We start from the raw sequence: 14,207 nt of genomic DNA, 5'->3' as shown, positions 1-14,207 counted from the left end.
AGGGCTGTTAAAGTGACTACAGAGCAGTTTCACGTCCACTGCCTTCTCAAACATCTTACAAAGACACTGTTTGTCAGATTTTGAAAAGGAAACATGGTCACATTATCTCTTGTCCTGCTCTTGCTTTCAGTCCAGTGGTCCTGGGCTCAGGAAAACCCTCTTCTGCCTTTCTCTGAACACCTGGACCCCGAGCACAAGGTGCGGCTGAAGTGGGGATTTGATGAGATCCAGGGTACCATTTTGTTCGAGCTCACGGTCAACACCAATGGCTGGGTCGGTTTTGGCTTCAGCCCCAAAGGAGGAATGACTGGAGCCGATGTTGTCATTGGAGGAATTGGACCCGATGGCAGTTACTTTACGGTAAAGACTGATAACCGTCACAGTGAACTTACAACTAATTTTATATTCTTTTGATATTTTGTTCTTTATGTTCTTGATTCTTATTCATATTTCAAATTTTGTAATTTTTTTAATTGGGTTTCCTAGTCTTTCACATCATCAAGACATCACATCAACTGACAATAAGTCACTTACAGTGAAGCTACAAATGTTTGGTTCTGTATACTGTCTATTCTGATTCATCGTGTTTGTCACATTTAGTTAATAGGGATGTAGGCCTAACGGTATTATCAATATCGGGGTATCGCGATAGAAAAACATGACGATATAAAACGATAAGTCTTCCAGGCAAAAAGTGTAGTTTAAAGCAAAAATTATATACCTATGAAATATTCATTTTCATTTATTTTACAGTAAAATTGTTTTACTATTACAGTCATAGGAATAACAATAATATAAAATTGTTGTTATTATTATTATATTCTAATTAGTTTGGCTTCCTAAAACACCAGTGTGAATGTAATTTAGACAGAGACAGTATATCACAACTAAAAAGAGTGTTGAGCCCCCTTTAAAGTTTAGGTGCAAGTCAATTCACTGACTTTTTTCTAACGTAAATTTTCTCAGTTAAGAACATGGTTTGGAGCTCTTCATTTTGAACTCTCAAAGTGCATTAGATAGAATAAATTAACTTTAAAATGTACAAAATAAAAAAAAAATGTCCAAGCCTTCATTTGTCTTTTTTTTAAATATCACAATAAATATTGTACTGTGGACTTCATATTGAGATATTATCGTATCGTGAAATTTTGATTTCATTACATCTCTATTAGTAAATTATCTACAGTATAAATTGTTATATTGTTATGTTTGGGTTTAGTCTTTCACATCATAAAGACTGAGGCTGAAAATGTCAGTAAGTCACTTACATTGGAGTTACATGCTCTATAAATATAATTTTATGTTTTTTATATTTAATTCTTTTTTATTCTGGATTCATACTGATATGCATTTCATATGTGCTTCATTAATTATGAACTACATATTTAGTTTTCTCAGTGGCTGTAAACTGGGATATGTAATACAGTAAGTAACTTCATAAATGCGACAAAGTCTGGCAAAGTCTACTTTTTTTATTAGAGCAATAAACTGGATCTTTTTTTTTTTTAACTAGATGTTAAAATATGCAGATGCTGGTAACATTAACCTGATATTAATGTAAGATCTTGAGAGTCAAAGTGTTAAACTGATAGCCCAGATTGGAAACTGCAACTACAACTGTAACTACAGCATCATAAAAACACCTGTTGCTACGCATGCATACATGCTACATTTCTCTTTTCTGTTTTTCCGTATTCAGGACCGTCATGCTGAGGGGAATTCAATGCCTGTGCTTGACCAGCAACAGAACTACAAACTCCTGTCTCTGACTGAGTCTGATGGGAAAACAGTCATGAAGTTTCAGAGGTCCATCGATTCCTGTGATAAAGATGATCTACCCATCACTGTAAGCCTGTTTAACCATTTTTCTTTTAACTATTCTTTACAAAGGAAAAGTAATTCAACACCAGCATGTAAATCTCCCCATTCATTGTTTGTTAGATGTACTCTGCAGTTTTATTCAGAAAACAATGACGGTGGAACTATGACATTTAGGCATGGGCCGGTATGAGATTTTGACATATGACATATGAAACATATTTTCTAATAATAATATCAAATGCTATAAAATCGATTATTGTTATTTTAGTGTTTATGCATAAGCATAAGAAGTTTTTGATTTAAATTAGATTGTATAATTTAAAAATTTTAAGCAAAAACAAAGAAAAAACTTTTTCATAGCTTTGTAAAAGCTTTTTTCATTTAGCTTTGTAATATTATTCTCCATAAAACATATGTGCACGAAACAGAAACAGAAACAGAAACATCAGACAGGCTAAATGAGAACGCAAATTCACTCTCTGCCAGTGGGTGGCGCTTATGGTACAATGGCAATACAGCATTTCCTTGGTTACAGATGTAAACAAAACAGCACTGCGCTTATCCACCTTTTTTTTCCTGTAAAGGCCACTGCACACTGAAGGTCCTCGTACACTGACTCCGAAATTTTCGTATGCGTTTTTGATGGGTTTTTTTCCCTTCGTATTCATCATCCTTTCCTATCAAAATGCTTGTTGTGGATGTGAAGACGCAGAAAATCAAACTTGATTTGATTTTTTATGACAGACGAAATTTTCGGAGGCAGTGTGTAAACATGATTGACACAACGTGAGGTCGTATTTATTTTTTAACGTGCAAAAATTTTGGACGAGGATTTCAGACTCAATGTGCAAAGCCCTTGAGTCCGAAATTTTCACGTTGTGTCAATCACGTTTACATACTGCCGTCGAAACTTTCGTCCGTCATAAAAAAAAAAAATCGGACCAGGTTCGATTTTCTGCATTTTCGCATCCGTAGCAAGCATTTTGATAGTAAAGGATGACGAATATGAAAAGTACAAAAAACGCATACGAAAATTTCTTCGGACTCAGTGTGCAAGGACCTTAAGAGTGGGCGCGGCCATTTGGAAATTTTATGGGTCTGGCTTCTGTCTCATCCACATCCAGCTATTTTTAGCTGTACAAAACCACTCGATTTGCCGCTTGATATTGCACATTGGTGTGTCTTACCATATTATTTTAATGTATTATCTTAATTATGAACATACTGGTTTGTAGTGCAAACAGTTTTACCGTTTTCTGGACGTTGTTATTCTATGTACATATGTACATATCTATGGCCAGTTCCCCTCAGAGATACATATAAATATAATAATTTAAACCCCCACCCCCAATTAAATATTTAGCATATTCTTCCAGTAGTATTTCGCTCATAGTTAACAGAGCTACTCTGCCTGCTACAGTATTCTTTCCTCTTTGCGGTCGTCTTATTAAAAATTGTATTGGTTTTTGAAAGCGCGATATAGCCCACCATGAAACCGGTAATCAGCCCATGCCTAATAACCAGCAATGTAAAGGAATCCACACAATGTTAGGCCCACTGGGATCAGGGCATTTCTAAGAACTCCTCTCTAGTAACAAACTGTTGACCTTGTTTGTCAAGGAGCTCTCAGCTGCACTTCAGAAACACTCCTTAAACTGAAAACATGGACTGTCTTTTAAAACTGAAATTCTAGATCAAAAATAGCTAAAAGAAAAAATTATCAGTGGCATTTAGCTGCAGTGTGCATGTTGCCAAAGAGCTTCTCATTTCATGTAAATGATCAAGTAAAAGTGATTTTTCTTGCTTGATCAGGATCTCCCCATGAAGCTGATCTATGCGTACGGACAGACTGATGATATCACATACCACAGTAACCGAAGAGGCACGAAGGAGTTGAACCTGTTGAAGTACATGCCTCATGTCAACACTCCAAACAGCAGCTTTTTTGACATAACTATGGTCAATGTAAGAAAGATTTTTACTTTGTTGTTTTGCTGTTCTGTCTGTAAAAACAATTTTTGTTCCTGACATTTTATAAGCAACATTTAAAACTTAGATTTGAACATATTTTAAAATGCAATTTATTCCTGTGAAGCAAAGCTAAATTTTCAGCAGCCATTATTCCAGTCTCAGTGTCATATGATCCTTCAGAAATCATTCTAATATGCTGATTTGCTGCTCAAGAAACATTTATTATCAATGTTGAAAACTGGTTTTTTTTTCAGGATTTTTGATGAATGTTGATGAAAATGTTTTTATAACTTTTTAACATTTTAAATGTCTTTACTGTAACCTTTGGTCAATTTATTGTTTCCTTGTTGAAGAAAAGTTGTTGAAATTCTTACTGACTTCATAGCCTACTTTTGAATAGCCTAGTAGTTTACAATGATTATCTAAATGGTTTATCTCAATTATGGAAAGAAAACCTTTTCGAAGTGCTAGTGAGTGTACTTTCACTTTACATGTTGCTTACATTTACAATCATTTCAGTTCACTGTACCAGCCAAGCAAACCTACTATCACTGTAAGATCATGAAAGCCCCGACATTTGGTTCCAAACAGCACATTTATCGCGTGAGTTTATGAACTTAACACACACATTATCTATCCAATGATCTGTCAATCATCTTCATCTCTGACTTACTTTCATTATCTCCAGATTGAGCCAGTGATCGAAAACTTTGACCTTGTGCATCATCTGCTGCTATACCGCTGCCCTCCGACTGTGACGGAGCCGCTTGAGGCGGAATGTTATACTGGAGTGGATGGAACGTGTATGGAGGTCGTGGCTGTGTGGGGAGTTGGCGGAGGGGTTAGTCTCACTTTTGACTGGGGTTTAAATCATTTTCATGTGAGAAATAACCAAATTTAAGTCATTAATTACTTGAAGAAATCGTTAACCACTGCGACCACATTGTTAAAATCAAGAATCGGATCAGTTTGGTTCTTAAAGGGGTCATCGGATGCAAAATTCACTTTTACATGTTGTTTGAACATAAATGTGTGTTGGCAGTGTTTGTACACATCCACCCTATAATGATAAAAATCCACCCAGTGGTTTTTTTAATCCCTATAAATAATATCCCCTTTCTCAAATCAAGCCGTTCTCAGCTTCTTGGCTGTGTGATGTCACACAGACCCAGGCCCCTACCACGATTTTTGATTGACACTAGCGATTTACCTTAGACCCGCCCTGAGTGAGCTGTCATCAGTCCACCATTGTTTCGACACCGGAGAAGGAGTAGACAAGAATGACTCCTAAGTGACTGAGGTGTTCTGTTGTTGGATGTAATAATGAACATAGCAGTCGTCATTTACTCCTGACATCTGAGCCGCTGAAGATGCAGTGGATTACGTTTGTTTCTAAAGGGAATGCGCCCCCGATCTGCCTAAATGTGTTTATGTTCACGCGAATCATTCGTGATCCAGCCTCACCTACAGAAGAAGTGAGTAGGTTCTTTTATGAATTTTTGCAAATCGCCTTTCGTAATATGTGCTAGTTAGCAAGTTCCGCGGCTAAAGTAAACAGTCTCATGAGAACGGCTCGTCACCCCACAGAAGAGAGGGGCGGGATGAGCAGAGCTCATTAGCATTTAAAAGAACATGGACTAAAATGGCTTGCTGTGAACAGAGCTGTTTTTGACAGGGTAAAACGGGTGTGTTTTACACTACCATTGAGACATTTTAACCAAAGTATGTTATAGACTTTTCATTAAGACCCTAAAGAATCATATCAACTTGTGGAAAATGGGCGTCCGATGACCCCTTTAAGTTAATCATTCAGAGCAGTTTTCTGAACTGATTCACTGAAAGAGCATTATTCATTTTCAGCTTTTGGGCCTATTGAAATAGTATTTATTAGGGTTGGGTACTGAAACCCGGTGCCAATATGGCGTATATACATCTACCTATGTAACCGGTATGTACTAGAACCGAATCAGAACACAGATTTCGGTGCCACCAATGCTTGAGCGATCGATTGAAATATTTGTTCTCTGGTTTTCCGAAACGGACATAAGGATCACCGGTACCGCACGTGAAAAATAATTTCCCGACTGAGAAAATTCACGAACGCAAGTCGGAACGCTCTAATAATACAAATCTAACACATCTTTGTAGTAACACGAGTGTCCATGTTGTTTTCACATTCCGACTTAAAAGCACAACTCGGGAAATGAGAGCATCCGAGGAGCGCATGAATGCAGCAATTACACTTGCTCTGATGGCAGCAGGTAGATAGCGTTCTATTCTGTAAAAAGCATATGGTAAAAAGTCGATGTCGATTAGCAATGGATTATAAATATACTTAATTATGATAAAAATACCAAAGATGGCTTGAATAACACAGATAAACTATACATTGTCACAGTCAAGTGTTTATTGTCTTTGTTTTATCATTCAAAACGTTTATATCTTCTGTTTACTCAGTTACAGCGATAGCAATGCCTTTGTCCATATTAGGGATTTCCTTAGTCCTTTTCCTTCTGTGATACTCATGTGGAGTTTCTGTGCGAGGGCGCCCTCTGGTGTCCAGTATGAATGAAACAGACATTAAATGTGTTTATAGCGCTCAATAATGGCCAATCCATCCTATATTGGGTCTTTTTTTTATTTTTTATTATCGGTTCAGGCACCGTTTAGGCACCGGAACCGTTTTAAAAGTATCGATTTGGCACCGGTATCAGAAAAACCCCAAACGATACCCAACCCTAGTATTTATATGTAAAACTTTCAAATTACTGATTAGCTTTTTAATTCAATTATATTTTTTCAAGGCTTTTGAATTTCCTGAGGTGGCAGGACTTCCAATTGGAGGAAATGTTGGAGATTTTTTCTACAGGCTGGAAGTGCATTACAGCAACCCCAATAAAAGTGCAGGTCAGTCAGTCGTTTACAATGTGAAATATCACACTTTGATGAATATTTCAGATTTTGACGTGATAAAACAATTCTTTCTTTTCTGCACAGGTCGAGTTGATAACTCAGGTCTGCGATTCTATTACACATCTGAACTCCGTCAGCACGATGCAGCTGTTCTGATGACAGGGCTTGCGGTGGCCCCCGGGTATGCCATCCCACCCAAAGCCAAATCCTTCCTCACGTACGGCATGTGTGACACTGCTGATATTCCAAAGGTATGTATGTACAGTATGTTTATCTACTCACATTCTCACGATCAGATTCAGCACGATCAGTTGTGTTCTGTGCTCTACAGGTTCTGGAGATGCCACATGATCTTCAGGTGTTCTCTGCGATGCTGCACACACACTTGGCTGGGCAGAAGGTGCGAGTCGGACACTTCAGGTAAACGTTTTTGACCCAAATAAATAGTTCACTTAATATAACCTGTGTGCATTTCTTTCTTCTGTGGTTCATGACCTAAAGTTACTGCAGTGAATTCCTTTTTTTGTAAATTCTTATTCTCTTCAGAGGGGGAGAACAGATCGATCTTCTAGTTGTGGATGAAAACTATGATTTTGAATATCAGGAAGTGACAAACTTGGGTAAAACTAAGACAGTGAAGTTGGTAAGTGCTGTTAAGTTTACAGGGATTTCAAGCATAAATATCAAGTATATGCACTGCACAATACAAAATGACACATTTATATACTGTAATAGTCTATATTTTAGTATATAATTATTGGCAATAAGTGAAATAAAGAAACTTTTCGTTCTTTCAGGATGACAAATTGCTGGTGGAGTGCACCTATAATACTGAAAACCGAGACACACTCACATGGGTTGGTACATTTTCATAGAGGCTCATAGAGCCTGGTGGATACAAGTACGTTTTCATATGTTCTTGATATGTGTATGAGTGCTGCCTTTTTCAAGACAAGTAAAAGCTTTTAAAAAAGCATTACTGATGTATTTTATGTTGTAGAATAAAACGTGAAAATAACTTCAGCCAAACCTTATTTCAGGCATTGAACTAAAAATCCATTCAAAATTGATTTCGGAACCAGAACCGAAATACATAATTCATATAACTCCTTTTTTCTGCCCACAGGGGGGGTTCTCAACTACAGATGAGATGTGTTTGGCCTTCCTCTTCTACTATCCAGCTATGAATCTGAGCGGCTGTTCGAGCTTCCCTGATTTAAAGGCTTTACAATCTGCGATGGGAGCAACAGATATCGAGTAATCTAATTGAAAACCCTTATTTTTACTACATTTAGCTCTTAAAATGTGCCCTAATGATAACGTGTCTTTTATTTTATCATTTTGCAGTTCTTGGCTCAATATAATGTTCACGAAGACTTGGAATGACACGACTATCAATGAATACCAACAAACACTGAAGAGTATCGACCAGTTCATCACAGTCGTGGACTCACTTGTAAGTGTCCACACCTCCAAAATATCTGCTTCTGTTCTGACCACAGCTGCATTTACCTGACACACTTTTCCATTTGTATTTCCAGAACAACGCAGCTTCCTATAAAGGGACACTTCCTGATCTCAAAGTCATCCCGCCTGAACCCTGCATAAGTGGCTGTGTGACCAAAAGTCTTGCTGTGCTATCGCTGCTCACATGTTTGGCAATGCAATGGGCTTCCTTTTGAAACACTAATGCAAAATAGCACTGATGTAACTTGTCTGAATGTCTGAATCATTAAGAGAGCAAAAACTCCTGGCTCATAGGGACTGGAAATTGAGCAAGCTATATGTAACTTCTTACTTTTTTAAATAAATCATTAAATGGAAATGGACATTACACTTTACTTTCATTGCTCTTTTATACATTCTACAATATGAAAACCTTTAAATATAGGTGGCGGTATATGTCTTTGACTTTAAAATGAAATGTTTGTAGTCATAAACCTGGAAAATAATTACCTTTTTTGAGCCATGATATTCTTGCATTTTATTTATTATTTATTTTTCTTTTACTTATTCATAATTTTATATATATATATATATATTAGGAATTCTCATTTGAGGTTTTAGATTTATTAGTAAAATCATGTCTGTGGGAAAAAAAACCTTTTGTTAAAACTTTTTGTTCTAGGACATAAATTACATATTCATAGCAAAAAGTACATTTTACATACAAAAGTACAAACTTTTTTTTTTTTAATTTTAAATTAATTCAGATTATTTTATATTGCATGGCATGGTTCCAAAACAGGGGAGACTGGGGATAGTTGTCACAGAAAACATTTCTCAGGGTACATTTATTTTTGAAAGCTAATTTCTGTAGTGTTGTGGAATGTTACCGTATTTTTGGTATTTGAATGCCTTTTGCTGCACAAATATGCTTTTGGCATATTTAGCCAAAATGTATTAATTATTATAGTAGGACAAACACTCTTAAAACATGTCTACTCCATGTATCAAAGAAGGAACAAAAAAGAAGCAAAAAAATTGTCAACAACTGACAATAAATAAATAAACAGTGGTAAATAAAAGAAAATAATTTTTTCTATACATATTTAGCTATTGTACTGAATATAATGCACTGCTTGAAAAGGACATTGGTCATCTTGGCGCTGTTACAATTGATGGCACCATAAGATCCTGAGTGGCCTATAAAAGATTTCTATGGGCAACTTTGGCCCTCAAGGTGCACTGTCCTGCAGAGTTTAGCTTAGGGTGACCATACGTGCCATTTTCCCAGGACGCGTCCTGGCCAGGATTTCTATATTGCCTAAAATATCTAGGTTTTGGCTTTGTTTGCATGTGCAGACCGATCGGTGTATGACATCAAAATACCATACAGACGGTTCCTTATGCTTTCAAAATGCTGGCCAGGACGTGTCCTGGGAAAATGGCACGTATGGTCACCCTAGTTTAGCTCCAACTCTAATCAAACACATCTGAAAAATCTAACCAAAGTCTTCAGAATTACAAGCAGGTATGTTTGATTAAGAGGTTGGAGCTAAATTGTGCCACACAGTGGATCTCAAGGGCCAAATACTGATTCCATCCAAAGTATTGAAACTATTTTGAATATTTTAATTGTTATTGCAGCTCAGGTAAAAAGATAGGCTACTGTTCAGTGCACACATGTTGGTCTTTGGTGACTATGGTCTTTCATAAAATGTCTAAAGAACATTGTTCAAATGTGTTAAATAAATAAAACTGCTAAGCCCTGCAGTTACAGCTGCTTGATGGTCCAAGATTTAGTGTAAACATGCAAGTCTACAAGCCTACAACTGTCCACAACAATATTCAAATGCCCCCATTCTTAAAATTACTTTAATTTATGGGAACTCCTAGTTTGTGTGTTAAAAAAGTAACCAAATTAATTATAATTAAAATCATTACATTTCAGGATTCCAGGAGCTGAATGTGTTCATGTGTTCCCCTTGGAGGTTTGCTGAGGCCCCTGGTTGAGAGCAACTGCCTTTACAGTGAAGGCCCGTATAAGCATTGTTGACTGGGATATCAGATCTTCTAGAAAGTCTATTTTCTCTTTTTAAACCGAATTAAAAAACCTGTCAAAATAGATGTGCATTTATCAATATGTAATCCGAGTCATTTTTGTTTTATTCACACCTACTTATATTGTATTGTCTCTTTAATGTTTAAGTCTGCTTAATGTCTTATATAACTTAACGGCTATATTTTCAGTTAATTTGTTGTATTTTTTTGGTTTAAAACATTTTTGTGCTTATCCTGTAAAACAGTTTATAAGTGATGCAATGCCTATGGTAACAGCAAGGTGACTCTCCAAGTCAGCATGTTCCTCAAACAATACATCATTGATGAAAAACATAATCAATATTGATTATGATTGTGAAACATATTTAGTGACAAACTAAGATGTTTCTGAAATCTCACAGGGTTCAGAGTAATTGTGAACAGCAAAGATGCATCAGCCTCTCTCTTTCAGTTCCACATCCAGAGTTGTTCACTCTTGTTGTAGGTCCTGGACTCTTGGCACAGGTTGTGCTGAATCATGGGATATGGAACAAAGCGTGGCTGGGCATAAACTGACAACTAATGAAATAACTTTGTGGGGTATCAAAAGAAAAGGGCGGGTAGGATGGCCAGGGTGAGGATGTTTGGCTGGTACTTCTTCAGCCCTCCCAGTGCCAGCTGGTCAGCCTATTAGGACCTGACTGTGAGCGTGTTCTGGACAGAGACATGTTTTGGCAGTGTTTCCGCCCCTGAGCTTGTGGTATATATTGAGCCACTGATGCCACCCCACAGCGACTGGCACATCCCGGAGCTGGTAAGAAATTGCTTTTTAAAAAATTATTAAAGTTTGTGCTCTTTTCATTTTCATATATTTTAGCTACTTAAATGTGAAATTTAACAACTCAACCTTGTCAGTCATGCACTCTTATGCTTTTGCAATATTTAAATATCTACACAACTGACACTAATAATTATTGTTTGCTTCCTATTTTATTCCTAATGTTATCTCTGAACAAAGCTCATCACACCCATCCTGGTTCACTATGGCAACTGATCACCAGAACCCTGCAACCAAGCAAAAACAACCAGTTGCCAGTAACTTCAAGGTACAAACACGTTCCCGGAGTATGAGTGGTGTGCGTAACTTATCCGTTACTCCCGCTTATCTGCCTTAATACTTTCTCTCCCGTCTTTTGTTCTATAGTTGGTCATCTACGAACAGGAAAACTTTCAAGGCCGCTGTCATGAGCTGACTGGGCCGTGTAACAACATCCAAGAGGCGGACGTGACGAAAGTGGGCTCAATACTGGTGCTGTGTGGACCGTGAGTTTGTGTGTGAGGGGAAAATAGCACGTTTGCGGGGGTAATATTGCGTTGCATTCAACAAACAAGAAGTTAATATTGAATAACTTACGTTTCAGACATAAATTGTTTAATTTGTACGGATATTTTGTCCCTCTGCCAAGGATAACAATTCTAAAAGAAGCGACAGCTTCAGGCTTTGCTTGATGTCAAGCAACACACGAAATGGATTTGAATGTGTGAGTGGACCGGAGCGACAGCTCAAAGATTCCAGCCCGGGTTTTACATTTCACTACAGAAACGCGTAATGGACTGTGAGAAACATTAGTATACACAATACACATTATAATACAATTTATATGCTGACAATGATAAAAACTCTAGTTGATGAGGTAATGAGGGGATTTTGTGAGGAAGTGGCACTGGCAACTCTCTCCAGGGGTTGTTGCTAGCAAATAAATAAGTAGGCTATAATATGTTGTGTATACTGTAGAAGCATTTTCCATATAATTCCTATCTTTTTTATCTGTTATATCTTGAAATTTTTATTTTAGACTATAAACTGCAAAAGGTCTATTTTCAAATAGTTAAAAAATTAGGATTGCCTCCCCACCAAAGGATTTTGTTCACTAGTTGTCATTACTACTAAACAGTTGAAATTATAATGCATAATTGTGACGGTAAATATATATTTTTTAGGTATGGGAGTACATATTTTATTAGCCAATTCGATTATTACACAGATCTGGCAACCCTGTTTCAGACACAGTGAAACAACTCCATACCACTCACTACTCTTTTCTGGAAATCTGTCAACACAGACAAGTGGACTGATACAAACCGTGAAATGTATCAGTTCTTGATGGACTGTTATGTCAGTTTTCTTGGTCTGATCAGATTGGAGAACTATTATGTAAAGAAAAGTGAATGAGCAAGAAAGTATGACAAAGACTTGTCCACCTTTTGTTCCAGGTGGGTGGGATACGAGCAGCCCGGCTGTAAGGGGGAACAGTATGTGTTTGAGAAGGGTGAGTATCCTCGCTGGGACGCTTGGACCAACAGCAGATGCAGTGACTGCATCGTCGCCTTCCGCCCCATCAAAGTGGTAACTAACAGCTATCTCCAGGATTATAAAATTGTCTAATATATACAGTACCAGTCAAAAGTTTGGATTCATGCTTAATTATGACTCTTTTACATATATGAAAATAATAGTATTGTCATCATCAAATTTATAAAATTGAATTATGGAAATTATATAGTGACAAAGGAAAACTAAGTAATAATTTAGCTTCTTCAATGTCCTCTAGACATTCTCTCAACCATCATATGATAAAACGTTTTGAGTCAAGTGTGTCCAAATGTGTATATTAATTAATATGTCCCAAAGAGGGGCTATTAATATTCTGTTCTACACTTCCTATGCACGCAGGATAGCCAGGGACACAAGATCGTACTCTATGAGAACCCAAGCTTCGCTGGGAAGAAGATTGAGATCATAGATGATGATGTTCCCAGCTTCCACGCTCATGGATACCATGAGAAAGTCTCTTCAGTTCGTGTGCAGAGTGGCACGTGAGTAACACCTCAAAAAACGCTGACACGAGTACAGTGAACTCACATTTAAGACAATTTCTGACACTTTCCAGGCTAACCTTTAAATGTTCTCCTGCATAGTAATTGTTTTAGTTAATTTCTTGTTGTTATCTTGGTTCCAGCTGGGTGGGCTATCAGTACCCAGGATACAGAGGCTACCAGTACTTGTTTGAGAAAGGAGAATTTAAGGAGTGTTCTGAGTTTGGGGCCGTGCTGCCTCACATCCAGTCTGTGAGGCGCATCCGTGACATGCAGTATCACCCAAGAGGGGCCTTCCATCCCTCCACCTAAGTTCCCAGCACATCTCCTCAAACCGTAAAGCTTCTGTAATGCCCCATCCTTTCCTTACTCTTCACCTCTGAATGCTTATCTTTGACTTTCAGTTGTGTCAGTGATTTCATTTGCTACTGCTGAGAAATAAGTAAGTGATTTTGCGTTATGAATGTTTGAGCTTTTATTTGGGCATTCACTGTTGTATAAGTGTATTAGACCTTTTGAAATCTAAAGCTGATTGAGTCTATTAATTGATCCATAATTAATATTTTAGATTTGGTGTATTACATTTGAAATTGACATCTGAATTTGCATCATATCAAGATTCAAGATTATTCACAATTCAAAACCGGTTGCCGGAATTTTACCGTAAAAAATACTGTAGCAACGTTTTAGGTTTTACGGTTTTAACTTAAATTTACAGTTAAATACCGTAATTTCATTAACTGATATCATGTTAATATACCAACCTATTGAAGTACTGAAATCTGTTTTGTACCTTTGTAATACACTGATAACCACGAAATGCAGGTGGTGATGAGAAAGTCACATGATGAACCAAAGCCCATCACAAGCAGTTTTTAAAGAATAACATATATAAAAGGTGCACAGTGTCATTCACACAAACGATAAACACCATCATGGTAACACACATGAATCTGAAATAATGCAATAAACATTCATTTAACAACATTAGGTGTAACACACAACCCTAATATACAAAACTGATAAGAAAAAACTAAGAAGAAACATAGTTATTTAAAAAAAAAAACATCAAGTTTGAAATGTAAACCGTAAAATTAATGTCCAATACATGTAATGTCCAATACAGTTTTTCACCGCATATA

At 37.0% G+C, this 14,207-nt stretch overlaps 2 protein-coding genes across 3 annotated transcripts; both read left to right on the top strand.

Annotated features, from left to right (window-relative positions):
- On the top strand, nt 1-8,551 carry LOC107687983 (DBH-like monooxygenase protein 2 homolog). Its single transcript, XM_016485511.1, has 13 exons — nt 1-360; nt 1,700-1,846; nt 3,634-3,786; nt 4,312-4,395; nt 4,481-4,633; nt 6,597-6,699; nt 6,790-6,956; nt 7,037-7,125; nt 7,252-7,348; nt 7,503-7,562; nt 7,832-7,962; nt 8,053-8,161; nt 8,247-8,551. The coding sequence occupies exons 1-13, from the start codon at nt 94-96 to the stop codon at nt 8,385-8,387; spliced, it is 1,701 nt and encodes a 566-aa protein (XP_016340997.1). The 5' UTR covers nt 1-93; the 3' UTR covers nt 8,388-8,551.
- Nucleotides 8,552-10,897: 2,346 nt separating this feature from the next.
- LOC107687964 (beta-crystallin B2-like) lies at nt 10,898-13,520 on the top strand. Of its 2 annotated transcripts, none has more exons than XM_016485473.1 (6): nt 10,898-11,002; nt 11,207-11,294; nt 11,411-11,511; nt 12,463-12,595; nt 12,923-13,065; nt 13,209-13,520. In XM_016485473.1, the coding sequence occupies exons 2-6, from the start codon at nt 11,232-11,234 to the stop codon at nt 13,375-13,377; spliced, it is 609 nt and encodes a 202-aa protein (XP_016340959.1). In that variant the 5' UTR covers nt 10,898-11,002; nt 11,207-11,231; the 3' UTR covers nt 13,378-13,520. The 2 variants fall into 2 exon arrangements, with proteins under 2 accessions (XP_016340959.1, XP_016340958.1); XM_016485472.1 differs by having other exon boundaries at nt 11,393-11,511; nt 13,209-13,419.
- The last annotated feature ends 687 nt before the right edge of the window (nt 13,521-14,207 follow it).

This window comes from Sinocyclocheilus anshuiensis, unplaced genomic scaffold (assembly GCF_001515605.1).
Source record: "Sinocyclocheilus anshuiensis isolate Anshui unplaced genomic scaffold, SAMN03320099.WGS_v1.1 scaffold213, whole genome shotgun sequence".
NCBI classification, from domain to species: Eukaryota; Metazoa; Chordata; class Actinopteri; order Cypriniformes; family Cyprinidae; genus Sinocyclocheilus; species Sinocyclocheilus anshuiensis.
Note: the sequence above shows the minus strand (reverse complement) of the source record. Positions and strands in the feature narration are given on the sequence as shown.